Source organism: Ursus arctos, unplaced genomic scaffold, assembly GCF_023065955.2.
Source record: "Ursus arctos isolate Adak ecotype North America unplaced genomic scaffold, UrsArc2.0 scaffold_1, whole genome shotgun sequence".
NCBI classification, from domain to species: domain Eukaryota; kingdom Metazoa; phylum Chordata; class Mammalia; order Carnivora; family Ursidae; genus Ursus; species Ursus arctos.
Window position 1 is genome coordinate 34,318,367 of NW_026622763.1, and position 20,130 is coordinate 34,338,496.

At 34.9% G+C, this 20,130-nt stretch overlaps 1 protein-coding gene across 1 annotated transcript in view; it reads right to left on the reverse strand.

The window, feature by feature from the left end:
* Positions 1-343: 343 nt before the first annotated feature.
* The window catches only part of ARL5A (ADP ribosylation factor like GTPase 5A), a 30,855-nt gene continuing 11,068 nt past the window's right edge, over positions 344-20,130 (reverse strand). Inside the window, exons 2-6 of the mRNA XM_026492798.4 lie at positions 17,820-17,880; positions 17,219-17,366; positions 15,381-15,464; positions 9,566-9,717; positions 344-6,696 (exon numbers count right to left, since the gene is read on the reverse strand). Of these exons, the coding sequence (XP_026348583.1) occupies positions 6,648-6,696; positions 9,566-9,717; positions 15,381-15,464; positions 17,219-17,366; positions 17,820-17,880 (494 nt within the window). The 3' untranslated portion in view covers positions 344-6,647. The remainder of the gene's footprint in view (positions 6,697-9,565; positions 9,718-15,380; positions 15,465-17,218; positions 17,367-17,819; positions 17,881-20,130) is intronic.

A 20,130-nucleotide genomic window follows, 5' to 3' on the forward strand; every position in this document is an offset into this window, starting at 1 on the left:
ATTCTCATGAATGTTCACTTTAATAATACTCATTTTAAATGACCAGACTTTTCTCACAGTTTAAGACAAATTACTTACATAAACCGGTCACTATTTATCTGGTTCATGTCCAATTCAAATACCCAGAAGAAAAAGATAGAAAGCTCTCTATGTATTATCTAAGTCCATAAAAAGGTTCCCAGAGAAGATCAGGACTATCCTTTTGTCATTTGCATAATGCAGCTATCATATCTTTTCAACTGCCCTGGCAGATCCCAGCCCTGGCCAGTAAATAAAGCTACCATCACTAAGTCTAAATACATTCAGAGACTAAATCAGAATAAAAACACTGACAACACAGACATGTGAATAATAATTATAATTAACCCCTTCTAAAAGAAAAGGTATATGTAATAGTACATAACAGTAACAATTTAACCCATTTTTTTTTCCTTTTTACTCAAAGCATAAAGCAGAGACAACACTTTATCCCAGGTTAACATGCAACTTTAAAAAAAAAAGTTAATATACATATTAAACATGGAAACTCACCAGTAAAACCTTATTTTTCATTTCCCCCCAAACATATCTTGACATGATTCCTTTATTTCATAATAAACAAGGCCCTACCACTGGTCACCTGACCAATGCCTTAACATTTCTGGAGCTTGACAGTTGAGTGAGTTATGGGCATAAGAACACTGTTATAAGTATAATGAAGTAACACATCTGCAAAGCAGCTGATAAGACTGCTTTACCAACGAAGAGGTCCCTATTCCAATCTGCCATTCCCTCCCAACCCGTACAAAAACAAATATCCTCCAGCCATCCGTGAAGTTGTCTTGTCAAGAGAGGCCTGAAACATTATTTCCCTAGGTATCTAACACATCAGCAGCGATGAACTATAAACCACCTAAGTGCTCTAAGATCCTTACTTTTTGGAATATTCCTTGAGTGTAAAATTTTCTTAGGATACAGAGAAGCACAAGTTCAAAAAAAGATAAAGACAGATTTTTCTGCCTCTTCATGCATACAAAGCTTGACTCAAAACTTTTTATTATATTAGAAATCCCAATACAGCGAACCTAAAAACTTTCAGAAGTTTTTCTAATTTCTTTTGGTATTAAATGTGGCTTCAACTATGTCAATATACATAGAGCTCAATTTGGGAGGGGTAGTTACACAAATAGACTACTTGGAATGCATTTTCATGTAGGCTTGTCTAGGAAAATACAATAAAGAAGGAAGACTATCTACAAGTATTTGTCATATTTAAAATCAATACTGTTAGTATGATGTATTTTAAGCACAAATTAAAATTAGTATGCATTTTTCTCATCTCTAGCAACCAAAAGAGCGATGCTTAGACATAATTACAGCTTCCTCCTCGATGTGTTATCTTGAACATTAACCCAGAAGATTTTTAAAAGTGCTCTGCAGGTATCACCTCCTCTCAAAAAAACCACAGAGGGACATAATATAAGAAAAGGCTACTCCAATCTAAATGACTAGTTCAAGCAAAAATAATTAGAGGAATTCTGTATATCACCAATGTAAGAAGTTTTGGAGAAGAGAATAGTATACAATTATTTAGACTCATGTACACATTTCACTTTCCATGCAAGATGATTTAAAATATAAACACACTGTAATTGTAAATCACTGAATATACAGTGAAGTTTCTGCCCCCAGAATTTATAGTCACACTCTATGGTCAGAAAAAAAGGAAGGGAGGGAGGGACGGAAGAAGGGAAATATGAGAAACATAATAGGAGTCTATCGAGTATTTTAGTTTGTAAGTAGAATCTAAACCAAGAGGAAGGATTTGGGCATGCACACACACAAAATGGATCAAGATCTCAACAGTGTGATCAAAATTACTCCCCACTAAGTACCAGGAGAGTTAAGAGGCTACTCTTAAATAAGCAGTAAACTTTCACCAAAGTTTTAAAACACACAATATAATTTTCTGTGAGTGAAAATTATTGTTAAAAAAAACAGAAATAGGGTTCAATTTTCTAGCCTCTATCTTAGCAAAAGGACAACAGAATTCTGCTCATATTTCCTAAACTATGGTTTGTTATCTAGGTTTTTGTTTGTTTGGTTTTTACTCAAATAAAGCACAAACTGTGACTCAGAAATCCTTCGGGCTTTGTCATCAGTATACCAAGCACATATAATACCATAGAAAACACATATAATTTATTAGATGGACTTAAAATCCCACACAAATCAATTTTAGGCACTTCTTGGGTATAGACTATGGGAATCTTCTTTCAAAGAACAGCATATCTAGCAGGCAAGACCATAAACTTTAGTTTTTAGAACAATACATAACAACTAGACAATTGATTTTTAAAAAATGCATGTAATTAACCCGACTATATCCTGTTACAATTTCTTCACAATTCCACACACCACTTTAGGGTTTAATAGAAAAGTCATTTTTTTTAGCATCCAAATTTGAAAAATTTTTTTTCCTTTATTTCACCAATATGGTCTTAAAACTATCATACATTCTTCAAGGAGGCAGGAGACAGAAGTTCTATTTTTGTATAGGCGGAACTTTAAGTCAGTACTGTCTATACTGTGTCTACATCTATACAGAATCTACACATGACAGCTGATGATTCTGATGTCTTTTAAATCCTATTTCAACAGGCTTATTTTGTAAAGATAGGCTTCTCATTACTAATTCCTTTAGACATCTAATGTATGTTTGTGTTCTTTAAGTAAACATGAGGAAAAAAATAGAACGTGGGCTATGGTTTTAAGGATGTCTTTGGGGAAACACTATGTATAAATCTGGTTTGGCATATTTTTCTAACTCAAGTTGTTTGTACAGATATCCTCCAAAACGTAATCCATTGTTGGTAATGGTAAGATAACGTATACATAACTTCATCCCTTCCATGCTTAACCAGCAGCTTAAGGAGCTGGTAAAGTCTAGGTAGTTCTGTTATCCTTCTGAATCTACTTTTCAGTGTATGAAGCTAAAATCAAGAAGTATTAAAATGTTAAATACAGTATAAAGGATTTTACCACTGAATTCATATGCTGTATATACAGCAAGCCAGTCTTCTGATGTACTCAACAACCCTGACAATACTCTCTAATGAGCAAAGTACAAATTGATAAATCAAGCCAGTGGTGGGGAGACACCAAAGAACTAGAGAACCTACTTAGAAACTGGTCTGGGGAATGACGGCTATAAGGCAAAGTTTAGAATACCTCCAGGACTGAGTAACACACCTTCACTGATGGTGAATGAAGATACAGGGGAGCGAGGGATGTTTAAGCTATGGGAAAGTGGATCTGCAGCAAGAAGTTCTAGATATTCGGACAGTTGGGAGGGGTCAAAGATAAGTCATGCAAAGAAACCATGTCTCTACCCAGCTTTGAAAGAGGGATTGGTGCCAGGATACAACTGGGTAATTGAGAAAAGACCCCAAAGTCCAAGAAAAATCTGGGATGTGTTGCTATCCTCTAGATACAAAGTAAAACACACTACAGATACATTCCCAAAAATGCCTGCAGAGAAAACTAGAAAGTTGTTTACAGTTTTTCTATTTACACTAATCTAAACAGATGTTGAGGTTGTCTGTACTGTATGTGGTTGCTGTAAGTGACAGCAAGACATGTAAAGTGCTACAAGAGAGAGGACAACAGAACCCCATTTCTAGGCATCTTAATTCTACACACTCAGACAAAAAAGAAAAGAGTATTTCAGGGACTTCCTGCCTTTCCTCAAGCTCCCTGCACTTTTCTGTAACTACCTACTAGGCACTTCTTAAAGGCCAGAAAGCAGAAACTCTTCTATTTCATGCCACACTTAAAATCACCTTAACTATCTGCATTAAAAATGCCAGCCAGCAGTGCTAAAACACTTTTTTTATTCTTAAGGCAAAACGTCATATCCCATACCCACTGCTCCCTGCCCCCCAAACCACCTGCCTTCACTGTATTCTTTGCCCATCCTAAGAGCCAAAGAAGATAGAACTGAACAATTTCAAACTAGACTCCTCAATATAATGTGTAAGATATACTTTATAAATGCTATTATCACAAAATCAAACATATTTAAATGCTTATAGCATATGGTTATTTTTACCAAGATATCAAGAATAATTATATGACTTCTAAAATTAATATCAAACAGGATATTCAAATCCAGCCACATGTACAGAGGTATGAAGCTTTGTTCTTTTCAGAGGTGAGTACAATGACTCTAAATAAGATGACTGTTTACACCCAAAAGTAGCACATTAAAAACCAAAAGCACTGCCCTTTGCTTATTTCTACTTAAACTACATATAAATCGCCAATATGACTACTCATGAGGCTCTCCATCATATTTGGAAATAATACTGTTAAAATTATCTTGATGTATATTCATACATGAAATTAAAATTTTTTTTCTCATTGTAATTTTGGTTTTATGTACAAGTATATAGGTACAACCTTATTTCTAATGTTTAGCCTAGAAAGGTAGAATGTAACAAAAAATCATGTTTTGTAAATGTGGTACAAGATTTCATGCATTCTCACGATGCCATGTCAGTCACCTACCACACTAAACCAACTGTAACAAGGTAGTGCATGCTTTAAACATCCAACTAAGAATAAATTTTAGCCAACACCTTGACGAGAAGGGAATGTGCTGGTATAGGGCTGAGGTGACGCGGCAGCAACCCACGGGACTAAGCCATGACTATTCAAATGAAAAGATAAAAAGAGTAAAAAATGTGAATTTGCTGGACTACTTTACAGAATATTTATCTCTGATGAAAATGCAACATCTGCAAAATGGATTTGGGTTTTTAAGGGACTTTTTAATATAAAACAAGTAATTCCTAATAATGATTTGAAAAAGTATGAGAACATATGAACAAATAAAGCTTAGTAATTTAGAATTTACTTTTGTAAAAGCAAGTTGACAAATACTAAAATGTTATACTTGCATTATGAACATTGTAATATAAATATAAAACACAAAACATCTGCTGTTAAACACTGACCTCCCATGCCTGACTTGGATTTAGATATTGAGTATATTATATTTTACAGAAAGAAACTTTCCAAGTTTTGTCAATGTTTGTGGTATATACTATTATCCCTCATCAAAATCTGCATGAAATCTAAAAGGCTGGTATTAAAAGTAGTTATCTCTTTTCTTCAAAATTCTAAAACATGCCAGTTTGGATCAGCCTTCAGATTTTCACGGCATGAAACATATACAAAGAGAGTACCCAAAAATATGTTTGAACACATTTAGGATAAGTTTGTTTACAATTACAACAGAAATACTTTGAACCTTCATAGCTTTCCATTTTCAGTGAAAAAAATAATATCCTAAGCAAACATAAGATATTTGGGGTCAAGTTACTTCTTTGGAAAAATGATATATCATGTTGATCAACTTTTAAACCAAATTCTTAAAAGCATTTAAAAAAGTTTATATTTTATAATCGTCAATGCATTTATGTGGTGTTAAGATTAAAAAAAAGTACAGAAACAAAAATCTCAAACTATCCCAATTCCTAAAATGAGAAAATTTCAAATTAAGAAATAACCTTTGTTGCTTAGAAAATAAGCTTTACTTTTCATCTCAAACTCATTTTAAATGCTTGACATATAATTCGATTCCTAAGAAGATGCTAGGTAAATTATTTGATTAATATTTATAGGGTGATACTTCTCTGGGTAGACTATTTTCCACAACAGCTTCCCATTAATGTTGGAAAAAAAAATCACTTGATAATTTTAATCACAATTAATGATTGACTGATTAATGGATTAACAATTTTCTCAGTAATTGAGATGGCACAGATCCAATAAAGGAACCAATCTGATAACTGCTCATTGTGAAAATCTGTCCATTCATAATACTAAGCCAAAAATCTGCAGATACTCTACTCAGTTGGATTATATGTTTTCATGTATGTAATTTGATCAACAAAAAAATAGGTACACACTGTTGAGCTTTCTCCTTTTTCTTTCTTTTTTTTTTTTTAAGAGCAGCTCAATGATTTTGCGAGTTGGTTAGTACAATACAGAGAACACAGGGGGAAAGCAAAAATGGCACTTAACACCAATGCCAGTACTCATCTCATTATGGTCATTAAGGATATTATTACTTTTTGTGTTATTTGCTTTTCTTTAGAACATAATCAAAGCCATAAAGTGGAATTTGAGGTATATACACAATACATATACAACCTTATGCAAAATACTTCTCATAATTAACATTACATTTTAAAATATTGGAAACTGAGTATCTGTGCTGATTTGTATTTTGACTTAATGGAACATGAAGAGAATAACATTCAACTAGGGAGGGTTATACTGACAATAAAGCTCTTAAAGTGAAAAATGTCTTCCTCTCCCTTTGTACTTACCACAGGCTACACAATGTCCTGAGAGGATTCATTATGAGAAAAATGGCAATCACAGCTTTAAAGACCTTGCTTTGGAAGGAACTAATGAGAAAGCAGATTGGAAAGTGAGACTTCATCTTTGTTTTCAAATAAGTGGTCTTAATTTTTCTTCTTATAGAAAAAGTTTAAATCAGTTTATTATAAATATATCTAAACCATTAATTTTTGCAGCTTTCAGGTAAAGTCCAGCACTTCGTTTATACAAAGTCTATGAGAAGAGGTCAGTAGAGATCATCTAATCTTAAGTCGTGACATCATCCATTCAAGTCCTTGGCATAATCTATAAAGAATATAAAATCATTTGATTAAATTCTCAATTAAAAAGCTATGAACAACAAACTAAAAGATAACATTTTTCATTTTTCTAAACAACAAAGATTAAAAAATCAATAATATTCAATGCTGTTGTTATTGTGGTGAACCCATACTCTCATATACAGTAGTATAACCACACTTTTCTGGTTTTGTTACGTCTCTAGTGCCTAGACCACTGCCTGACACATAAAAGGAGCTCAATAATTATATAATGAATATCCACAGAAAGTAATTCAGCAATACGTATCAGAAATATTTAAAATATCAATCTTTTTTTCTACTTCTAGAAATATATTCTTAAAAAACAGTAAGAGACAAGGACAGGTTGATGTATAAGACTGTTCATCAAAGCATTTTTAATAGGTAAAAGTAAAATTTAAATACTTAGAAATGCAGAAAAAATTTAAATTAGAGAACAGTGATATCATGAAATATTAAAAATTTCCTTTCAAGGATAATTTTACAGTATGATAAAATGCTCATGATATAAATGAAATAAATGTGGCAGGATATTAAACTAATTATACAGTTGAGCTGGTAAAGTATACACATAATATGTATGTTACATCTATATATTTTAAAAATTTGAAGGGAATAAAATCTCTCAATGCATAATTGAGAACAGCACAAAACATAGAAAAGAGATGTTCACTAAAATAAAACTAAATGTTTAACGAGAGGAAAATGGCTGTGTATATTATTACAAAATGAAAGACTGCTATAAAATATTAACTATTATCAATGAGAAGCTTTTACAGATAATAAACTATGCTACTATATTTAATTAAAGAACACCAGAACTCAGATTTTTGTGGAAGTATGAATCTAATAATGTAAAAGAAGAAAAAGAAGACAATGAGATAAGTAAATGGTTATTTTGGTGTTGGCTCATACTCTCCCTACTGTTACTAGATTCCTTACTTTTAAACTACTGATAGCAAATGGTGCAAAATAATAAAAATAATAGGTGAATAAATTAAGTCCAAACTGTTAAATGAACTGTCGTTAACTAATAGCAAACTAGAAACTGTGCTAAGTACTTAATATCCATTATCTTAATCTTTACTATGCTGGAACCAGAACCCTTCCCATACTACAAGAGGGAACCCTGGCTTAAGTATGGGAACCCAGGCTTAAAAGACGCTAGCAAATGGCAGAGGTGGGAGTCAAAATACCAACTAAATACTAAAACCTAGAGCTTAGATCAAGGTGGCCAGACTGCAGAAGGGAAACATTTTCTCCAAAACCAAACATTTCCACTTGATAATTACTGCAGAGGGAAGCCCACATAAACCAAAAATTAAAAAGACAGAACATCATCCATTGATATCCTCTTTTAAAAATGAAACTGCCAGGGTTTGTATCTATCCTAACTAATGATATATTTCCACACAATTACTCCAAGTAGTTAAGTCAAATCTTCTGCCAATCCTACATGACCTTCTTTGTTGTCAAATTTAGTATTAAAATCAGTGCTTTTGCTTAAAGACCTTTGGCAGACAAATATAAAGTATAAAGATATACCTATATCAATATGTATTCAACTATTTGACAAAGAAACATGTAATGGATAAGGTATTTTTACCTAAATGAGTATGTGGACAATGGGTATTATCTGTGACTTTTTTTTAAACAAACATATTTGCTTTTTTGAGGTTCTAATTACACTCTATCAAATGTCTGTAATCAGAAAATAGGGCCTTCTATTTCACTAAGATTCATCTTCATCTCCAATTTAATTCTTTTTTCTCTGCTTTTAAATACATACACGAGGGATTCTAAACAGAGGTCTTAAATTTGGGGTCGAGGTTCTTCTGATGTTAGGCAAGACCAGAAGCTTGGGGCAGAAATAGATGAGGTAGCTGAAGTGGGAGAAACTCTCCTCCACAAGACCATGGTGGAGGTGAACTGATATGATACGTTACTAAAGCCATCTAACTCTGTCCCAAGGTTCTGCCCTTTCCTATACCTCAAATTTAAGACCTCTAATTAGAACCCTCATCTCCAATTTCATTGCTTTTAAATACACAGATCCACCATATTTTGGAAAAACAACTACCACAAAAACCTTAAGCTGCTCATCTCTTTTAGCTTTTTATCCTATTTCTAACCTTTATTCCATCTCTTCTAACAGCGCTCTCTCCCTCCTCCTGATCCTTGACCTTATATTTGACAATGCTGACAACCACTTCTTTCTTGAAAGCCTTTCATCTCTGGGCATTAGACTAGGGCAAAATTCTACTGTAGGCATCTAACTTTCTTTCCCAAACCAGGAACCTTCATGCCAAACTCTCTCCAACTCCAAACCCCCGCCCCCTTTTAAAGTGCACAACCTCCTCTTGACAATACTGGTGGCAAAATGAGTATCCCAAATTAGTCTCACACTTGAATCCTTTTCTAGTTCAGCTTCCTTACGGATAAAATGTAAATTAAAACCAACTGGTCCACAGGATTGTTACCACAACTAAATGATACACTGTATGGAAAGCACTCAAGGCACAGGACATTACAGTATTAAGACCCACCACCAGCGCAAGAACTGTTTCCTGACTTGTCCAGCTCCCCACAACACTCCCATTTCTCTGAATTCCTACAGCAACTCTATCATCTATTTCTTCACATGGATTAGTTCAGTATGTTTATATGTATTATGCATATGTTTTAGGTTTTATTCTTTACAGGACCAAGCTAAAAACTCTAATTACAGATAAGGACTATGTCTCAGATCTCTCCCTTATATTGTTTTATACATGGTAGCCTTAAATATTTATTGATTTTAAGAAGAAATACATGTTTCTAAACTAAACACGTTTTCCAAAAGGAAGACCTCTTACCCCTCGCCAGTAAGAGCACAGCATGCCTGGATATGCCATTGGTGATCTTTAATAGAAGTTAGTTTCAAAAACTGGGAGATTTCTGCTACAGTCATGCATTCTTTAACATCTTGTTTATTAGCAAAAATCAGCAATCCAGCTTTCCGTAGGTCCTACAGAAGCAAACAAAATTGTAAAGGCCAGTGCATTTTATTCATAGATTTTCCAACTTAATTAACTGAATACTTTTGATCTTTTAACCTGGAATTCTTCAACTACTTGACATAGAGTTTAATTCTCAGTTGGAAGGTGCTATCCTAAACCAATCCTATTCTTCTGAGACGTATGTCCTCTATCTTTGTTAATGAAGATTTTTCAGGTTTGAATATTCAATAGGGCCACTTTGCATTGGCATTAAGTTGATCAAATGTCCCAATTAGATAGTAAGGTCTACCACTTCTAGGCTTTGCCTCTGAGGCAAATTCTTTAATTTTTCCAAATTTGTTTCTCATAACTAACATTTATTATCTAATCTGAACAAAACACCCATTATGTCAACCATTTTCCAAACAAAACCTCTTTAATCCTCACAAAAGATTCCTATAAGATTCCCATTTTACAGATGAGGAAACTAAGACTCAGCAGTGAGTAACTCATACAAGGTCATATAGCTACTCAATAACGGAACCAGGTTTGAACGGAGATCTTCCCTGCTATAGCTGCTGCCCTCTTTTAAAAAATGCTGAGATTGGGGCGCCTGGGTGGCACAGTCGTTAAGCGTCTGCCTTCGGCTCAGGGCGTGATCCCGGTGTTATGGGATCGAGCCCCACATGAGGCTCCTCCACTATGAGCCTGCTTCTTCCTCTCCCACTCCCCCTGCTTGTGTTCCCTCTCTCGCTGGCTGTCTGTCAAATAAATAAATAAAATCTTAAAAAAAAAAAGAAAAAAGAAAAAGAAAATGCTGAGATTACCACTTGCCTCCTGGGGATGAGGTTTGGATGAATGAACTACTCTACATGAAAAACACTCCAGTTCAGTACCTGGCTTTGGGTAACAAACAGTCCAGTAAATGTTAGTTCACTTATTGCCCTGAAAATGAGGGCCATCTTTACCTTTCTGCATACCCCAAAGTGACTGGTTTAATGTTTTACTCACAAAGCAGGCCAATGGTTATTCATCTCCTTTTGCTCTGTCCTACTCTTTCGTTTCCCGTTTTTAAAGCCAGGGACTTCCTTGATAATCTATTGAAAGTTATGAACCTTTTCCTCAAAAAATTGTACATTTATATATATGCAAAAAAAGATTTATATACGATGTTAGGGTGTTAAGAGATACCCTAAAGTCCATTCACGGATCCTAAATTAAGAACCCATGATGGGATGCACTCAACTGGTAGATTAAACTTCCATAAAATTATATATATATATAATTTATATATATATAAAGAAATACTGAGAAAACTAAGGTTTCAGTCCTGTGCTTGCAAGTTTTCTCAAATGTGTTGAATGACATCATTCTTCTTAGGGATTTTTATAGGCTATTTTGATTTCAATCATGTGTATATGTGTTTGAAACAAGAAAGTCTTTAGTATATACAAACTATAGAAATGATCTCTGAAAGTACAGTCTTAAGAAAGTCTTTAGTATATACAAATTGACACTGCTCCACATTATTTTACTCTTTACAATTTCTTTGATTTTTTTTTCTGATGTCAGTAAAAAATATAAGTAATAAGTTTCTTATTTGGAGTTACGCAACATGTTTTATAGAACAATCAAGATATACTTTTAGTTACAGCGCCCTCTGCAGGATAGCAGCTATGCTACCACGGTTAATGACAGTTACCTGAAAAGCTTGGTCAGAAAGGGATACTCTAGAATGTTAAATTTTAAGATTTTACAGTCAATTTATTTTATCTATGTTCAGTTCATCTGTCTATATAAAAGGCAAAAAGTTGAAGAGATGGACTATAACCAGTACATCTACTCTATTCATTATCAAGGATCAAATACTTTTTCTCCTACCCTAAATGGAAAACAGAACACTTATCAATAGTTGATATGCGGCTGAATCATTGAGTAGGTGGACTTTCCATGGAATGGAATTCCTATCTTCCCATCTTCCAGGTTTCAATATCTCTTGCTAGAGTATGCTGAAATCTTATATAGGTCAGGACTGCTAATGCTGGCATGTTTAAAGAGCACATTTCTGACATTAGAAATACCTGGCACAAGTTAGAACACATCGTTTACGCTATTTTATTTGCACGTAATCTATATTCATCAATCCTGGTGAAGAAATTTGGAGAAACCCCTAGACTGAAAATTGGAAAACATAACAAATAAAGCTATTTATTGAAAAGTCTCAAAATAAAACCCACATTGAATCTAATTTTCCTAGATTTCACTGGCTCAAATTTTTAAAATTGGGGTTCTTGTTTTAAAAAAACAAACATATAGCTATTTTCCCTAATTTTGAGTATCTAGGAAGAGAAGAAAATCTTCATTTACTTTTTATTCAATAACCTCAGGACCAATTATGCATTATGTTAACAACAGAAAAGAGATATATTGGATTAAGGCTGCTCATCAACTTGATTTAATAAGAGGTCAAAGTACAAGGTGAACAGTGGTGATTTTTATACATCAGCCATTTTAAACTTTGAAAAACTTTCTGCTACCTATTACAGATTGTTGTTAAGAGTCTAAAAATATTTTTTCATTCAGTCAAGAAGATGAACAGCAGCACGTGCAAGACATATTTACTTAGCATCTTCCATATGCCATATGCGGTTGTCAATTTGTTTCTCAAAGCTCCATTTGTGAAGGTAATTCCTAGAAGTTGAGTCACTATGAATAAAACTTCATCTATACTTTTATGTTTGGAACTATTTTAAAATTCATGAGCTTCAAAGTTTTGCACTTCATTTAAGATGAGGCTTTCATGGGGCGCCTAGGTGGTTCAGTGGGTTAAGCGTCTGCCGTCAGCTCAGGACATGATCTCAGGGTCCGGGGATGGAGCCCTGCATTGGGCTCCCTGCTCAGTAGGGAGTCTGCTTTTCCTTCTGCCCCTCCACACCCCACACTTCTGCTCGTATGCTCTCTCTCAAATAAATAAATAAAATCTTTTAAAAAAAAAAAATGAAGCTTTCAGAAATATTTAAAATCGTTTCATAGTTTCATATCTAGTAATACATGTAAAGCATCATTATTAGTGATGACAATAAGATTTTATTGGTTACTGTGATATATATGAAACACCTAACTAAATCCATGTCAAAATCTGTTTTTCACTCACATTCTCATCTTTGATCCATTTGCCCCTTCCAAAACTGCCTATTTGGCTCTTCCTGACCCTATTAAATGGCTTATCTAGCTCCCAACTTCGTCCATAATTCCCTTCTTTTCTGGCAATCTCCCCAGTGTGTCACTTTCCAAGGAGGCCTTATTTCTTAACAAAGGGCCTGAATGATGAGAATGCAAATTCAAATCCCGGTTCTTAAAAATCTGGTCAAGTCACTAATTTTCTGGGCCTCACCCATAAAAGATGGGTAACACCCATAACAGAGGAAGTTAAGTGACCAGCTTAAGTTAATACCCCTAGCTAGTAAAATTCAATGACTTTGAGTCCTACCACTGGGCTCTTTGATCCTGCTACATATTGGCAAATTAGAATAAGAATCAAAGAAAGAGGCTACCTGTTAAGATAGCAAAAACAGCCAAAAGACAAATACATTTGTGTCTTATTTTTCTTTTTCCTAAGTCTTCATATAACAACAATAACCCTTTGGTGTAAACAATAACCCCTTGGTGTAAAATACAAAGGGAAAATTAAAAAAAAAAAAAAACCCTCAGTTTTCTACCTTAAATTTTATAGCTTATTATTTCCCAAACTAGAATCGAAACTTTTAAATGCATGATTAGCAAGATGTATTTAAAGAATAAAAATCCAAGGAGTTTAATACAGCTGCCAGAATCAGTCCAAAATGGGACACTGCATCATGGTGGGCATGAGCACCACACAGAAAACAGGAACTTCAGGGGCACCTAGGTGGTTCAGCTGGTTGAGGGATTGACTCTTGATTTTGGTTCAGGTCATGATCTCAGAGTCATGAGATCAAGCCCCACAGAGGGCTCCATGCTGACAGCTGGAGCCTGCTTGGGATTCTCTCTCTACCTCTCCCTCTGCCCCTCCCCCTACTCACACACTTGCTCTCCCCCTCTATTAAAAAAATTAATACGAAACGTCATTACAAAGATATCCAGTTTTTTTTTAGATTTATTTATTTATTTGAGGGGAGGAGGGGCAGTGGGATAGAGAATCCCAAGCAGACTCCGCACCAAGTGCGGAGCCCAACTCGGGGCTTGATCTCACAACCCAGAGATCATAACCTGAGCAGAAACCAAGAGTCAGATGCTTAACCAAATGTGCCATCGAGGCACCCCAAAAAGATATCCCAATTTTCTTAAGCTCTGTTGAAATTCCATTAAAATTAAAATTACATATATATACTAAATACTAATTTTTCTATTTCCACCTATAAATGAGTTGCGAAAGTAACATCTGCAATGAAAGACATACAAAAAAATCAATTGCTACTACAGTATTATATGATTTTATAGTTACTATTACCAGTACTAACTATATTTTTTAGTTTATTTAATTTTTATATTATGCTACCAGTAATATTTCTCAAAGACTAAGAAAATGTGGTTAGTCATATAGTTTTGTTTAGTCAAAGGGACAATATCAGAGAAACCTAAGAGCAACAACATTTAAGTATTAGTCTGATAACTAAGTTACAATCAAGACTTGCTAAGTGCCCATGAGACTTTAAAATCTCATTTCCTGGGATGCCTGGGTGGCTCAGTCGGTTAAGCGTCTGCCTTCGGCTCAGGTCATGATCCTGGGATCCTGGGATCTAGCCCAGCATCGGGCTCCCTGCTCAGCAGGGAATCTGCTTCTCCCTCTGCCTGCTGCTCCCCCTGCTTATGCCAGCTCTCTCTGACAAAATCTTTTTAAAAAAATTCATTTCCAATGATAACCTTCTGTATAATTAATTTATACAAAATGCAAAATGCAATCCAATTTAGGTCTTTTCACCCAGGAAAACTTCTAGACCAAATTAATCTAGGATAAAAGAAATAAAATTCTACAACAGATTCCAAAATCTTTCTGCTGTTTCCAGATACACTTCCAATTTGGCAAGCATCAAAATTATAAAGCAGGAATGGCCGGCAGATAAATAACTTCTTAAACAATCTGAAGTAGGGGTGCCTGGCTGGCTCAGTTGGTAGAACATGTGACTGTTAAACTGGGGTCATGAATTTAAGCCCCATGTTGGGCGTAGAGCTTACTTTAAAAAAACTGTTTCAAACCTAAAAGTTTATTTAAAAAACAAAGAAATAAAAATTGGAGTGGTATTGTCATTAGAAAGTAGGAAGAACAAATGTGATAGAGAAATACCTCTCACAGGGGCACCTGGCTGGCTCAGTTGGAAGAGCATGCAACTTTTGATCTTGGGGTTGTGAGTTCAAGCTCCACACTGGGTGTAGAGGTTACTTCAATAAATATTTAAAAAAGAAAGAAAAGAAAAGAAAAGAAAAGAAAAGAAAAGAAAAGAAAAGAAAAGAGAAAAGAAAAGAAAAGAAAAAAGAAAAAAGAAAAGAAAAGAAAAAAAGAAAAGGAAAGGAAAGGAAAGGAAAGGAAGGAAGAAAGAGGAAAGAAAAGAAAGAAAGAAAGAAAGAAAGAAACAAACACCCTCTCCCCAACACACACACACACACACACACACACACACACACACACGCGTGCGCAAGCCAGAATCCTACTTACCTCGTGGGCTAACATTTTATAGAGTTCTTCTCTAGTTACAGAAATCCGTTCTCTGTCTGTACTGTCCACAACAACTATTACAAACTAAAATAATTACAAAAAAATTAGTGATTACATAATTTGATATTTACAGAATTTTTAAAGTACTTCTTTGATTCATAGACCACAAATATCAAGAAATTAGAACCTTATGGTATGGTATTACTGGAAAACGAGAGATACCTACTACACATTGTGAAGCCTAAAGGTTTGATCCATTTCTAATTCAAATATTATTTGCTAATTTTTAAGAGAAAATAAGAGAAAAGAGAATACGATGCTAACACTTTATTAGGATATTGTTAATATTCTAACCAATGTATAACATGTTTGTTCTCTAAATTAATATCTTGAACGGTAATGAGCCTATACCCATCTATGTGCACCCAAGTTAATATGAAAAAAATACATTATGATCCTAAATTTTAGATATTTCTACAGATATTACTTATTAATATCAACTTCAAACTCTAAAAGGGCATGATATGGGAGTGATGTGACAGTTAAATCAATTTTTAAAAGTCAACAAATTGAAAGAATAAATCTGTATCTAAAACCATGCTCTCTTCTTTATGTAAATGGTACCTGCTGCCTGCAAGGCACAACTCTTTCCTGAACTAATGAGACCAGCGTCAGAAGATGCAATGAGACTCCTAAAGGAGCCCTGCAGGAATGAGCTATGCTGCACCTCTTCCTCACCTCTACGAGCACCAAACACCACAAGGGAAACAGGAGCAGAAATAGTCACTTTATGATGGCCCTGGTGATGCCATCAAGTTAACTCTAACTGCTTATAATTAACATGCACTATTTATTTTTTAGAACTAGATTTTCATTTCCAGATAAACCACTGTTAATTTTCAGGGTCTTTTCTATTTTTCAGATTTCATTAACCATACGGCAGATGGCTGAGAACTGCTACTTTACCTCTACTCTCACTTGATACTTACTGATATGTGGCTTTATTACTATAAAACCGGTTCTATTCCAAGGCATTTTAATAAAACTATTAATTTTTAAGATGTTTCATAATTTTGATACCTGCAGCATCATACACAGAAGTACTAATCATACACACCTTTCCTTTTCCAAAAAACATGATCAAATGCTTAGTGAAGTTTTAGGGGATCAACTCCTTAGAGATACTTAATAGTGTCTTAATGACATAATATTCATCTTTATGTACATTTGGAGTTTTATTACCTTATAATCAGCACTACAAAAATGATTGTCCCAGCCTTTCAATGTATAAGATCAATACAATGAAACTCTCAAATGTCATAGGTCTGAAATTTCGTCTTGGGAAATAACATGTAAATAAAAACATACGATTATGTCTAAACTGTTTTATAACCAAATAGAAAAAGAATTCTCTCATGTGCAATTGTGCTACATTAAAGAACATACATAGTAAAAGTTTGGCCAGGATTCAATCCTCCAGTATCCTCTCATTTAACTAGGATTTTCTCTAAGTCTACAAAAATAAACAGTAAGAGAGAAATGAAATGACAAACTATGAGATGGAACTCATTGTAAAAACTACTTAACACAAGGTGTGGGATTAATACAGAATCAGACTAATCAATCACTCCCTCATTCCAACTCTCCCTACAGAGGTTCAATGACAGTAGATATACAATGACCCCAAAACAAGGGAATCAAAGATTTTACTATGTTTAAACCCTACTTTTATTAACATACTGGGATATTTCATAAAGATTAACTATAATAGTTCACATCTAGAAGATGTTTCCCAAGCATTCTGTTCATAGAAGTTTTAGTATATTAAGAAACATTACCTCTGTGTTAGTATAGTAAGTGTTCCAAGAAGAACGAAGAGATTCTTGGCCACCAATATCCCACATTAGAAAGCGTGTATTATTAATCACTATTTCTTCTACATTACTTCCTATTGTAGGTGATGTATGTACAACTTCATTCATAGAACTGGGGGGAAAAAAGTTCAAATACATTACAATTAGCAAGGAAGCAAGATCGAGCATTTTTCAATCAAGGGATAAATCAGCATGAGTTTTTATATTTTATACCCAAATGGTCCTTTTCTACTAGCTCCTAAGAGTGAATTACGGGTTTGAAGAGAGATGGGGCTAGGTAGTGAACTATCTTAAATACTCCAGATTCATTCCCAGAAACTATATAAACAGTATTTCTCTACTTTCTACAAGCAAAAAAAGTGAACAACATGCTCTATGTCATATAAATTCCTAGTTCTCTTGAAATAGTTGCTGAAATCTGGCTCCAGGCTGACAGTCCACTTGCTGCTTCTTACAGAATAATTTAGGTTGCATATTTTTTATTGCTTTTGTTAATCAAGTATCACCCAGGCAGAAAAAATAATTTGAACAATAAAATAAAAATTTTGAAGTAGTTAATACTTACAATTGGTAGAGGATGGTAGTTTTCCCTGCATTATCCAGCCCAACAATGATAACTTTGTGCTCTGAAATAAAGAAAACACCAGCCATTTATTAATTAAACACAAAAAAATTTAAAAAAATTTAAATTTCCTATTTTATTCATTCTTTCCAGCTACGTTATAGTTCAGTGCATGGCACTTTTTACCTTTTTGGAACTCAAAAGAATATCCCAGCAAGACCAGCAGAAGTGTGCCATTAATTTCACTGTCCCACCCTCTCATTCTACAGAGAACTCTTACCTCTCTAGGAAGCCAGAAACACTATATTCTTTCTAGTCTATGGAAGTCTACTCGGACTAAAGTATCCCAAATGTAATCACAATTTACAAATGACTTAAAGTATAAATATTTCACACTAGACTAGGCCATGTAAGTTCTAACTGTGAAACTTAGGCATCAACTGGGTGTATATATGTATATATATATATATATATATATATACATATATACATATATACATATATACATATATGGTGGGATAAACGAGAACGAAAAAAAGGTTAACCTTTAAATCTGGTAGAAGGCCAGGTCCCATCATACATGATCGATAACCATCTGAGTACATTTAATACAGCTGTTTCAATATAACAACCAAATCTAAGAATGTATGGTTATGGTGGCAGTGACTACCCGCCCCCCACCCCCGCCGGCATCTATCACACTACTTTCTCTAAGTTCTCTTCCTCCATCTCTTGATTTTTTCTTCCCCAGACTCCTCTTCCTTGGGTTTTCCTTAAAAAAATTCATGTTTCCCAGAGCTGTCTTCTTGCATTCTCCTCACATTTTAGCAAGGCATTCTTAGGACCCATCTATTTCTATGCTTCCTAAAAACTATTCCAAAAACAGCAGGGTGTGGAAGAAGCTCGTTTCCAAAGATGGCCTCTGGATTTCATGCCCCCGTATAGTCTTCCCTCGCTCCTGACCCCCTGTGAATCTGAGGGGTCCCGGGACTCACTTTTAACCAAGGAACGTAACAGAAGTGATGCTGCGTGACTTCCAAGCCTAGATCATTACAAATGTTGTGGCTGCTGCCTGGCTCTCTTGGACAACTCCCACTGCAGTAAACCAGATACCATGTAACAAGTCCTACTATCCCAAAACCACTATATAAATAAGTGAGAAAGCCTAGGGTAACTGCACGGCCTGACTTTGTGGGGAGAAATCACAACATGGCTGCCCCTTGCTGTTCCAGCCATTCCAGCTGAGACGCAAGAAGCCATCTTGGATATGCAGCCAGGTCAAGCAATAGATGACTCTAGTTCTAGCTGCCAACTGCAACCAAATGAGAACCCCAAGCTAGAACTTCCTAGCTGAGCTCAGTCAAATCACAGAACCATGAAAGATAATTAAAAATTACTGCTTTAAGTCACATTTAGGAATGGTTTGTTACATAGCAGTAGATAATACAAGCACTATGGAAAAATATCTGTAATTATGTGATGTTGGGCAAATGACTTATTTCTCTAACCCTAAGTTTCCTCACTATAATACAGGGACAACAATACCTATCTTTCAGGGTTGTATAATGATTAAGATAGCACATGAGCAGTGCCAACTACCAAGAAAGACAGTTCCTAATCCAAGTTCTCAATTCTCTCCTAAACTCCAAAGGATCTAGTGGACAGACACAGTGCCACTCAACATATCCAAAACCCAACATTCAAATCTTTTTCTAATTGTATCATACCTAATTTGCTTAATGGCATTGCCACGAATTTAGATGCCCCTGGAGATCATTCAGTCTTTCCCTCAACCCCAACATCTAATTTGTCACCAAGTTCTATGTATTCTCCCTCAAAAATACATCCTGAACCTGCCTCCTCCTGTCTTAGTTGTAGTCCTCTTCATTTCTTACTGTAAAACCTTCCCTAGGTGGACTACCTTCAATCCAACTTTTTACTGTTTCTACAGTAATTGTTCTACATTACAAAGCTGGTTAACAGCACTCTTAGTTAAATGATGGCTCTGCAGGGGCGGCTGGATGGTTCAGTGGGTTAAAGTGTCCGACTCTGGATCTCAAGTCAGGTCATGATCTCAGGGTAGTGAGATTGAGCCCCATGTGGAGCCTGTTTCATGCTTAAGATTCTCTCTCTCCCTCTGCCACCCCCCCCTCAACTGAGCACGCCCTCTCTTCTTCTCTTTAAAAAATAAATAAAAAATAAATGACAGCTCCCCATTTTGACAGGAAGACAAGGCACAGGTTCTCAGCCTAGTAAATAAAGACAGTCATAACTGACTAGGCTTTAGCTTTATCTCTCACCACTACCAGTACGT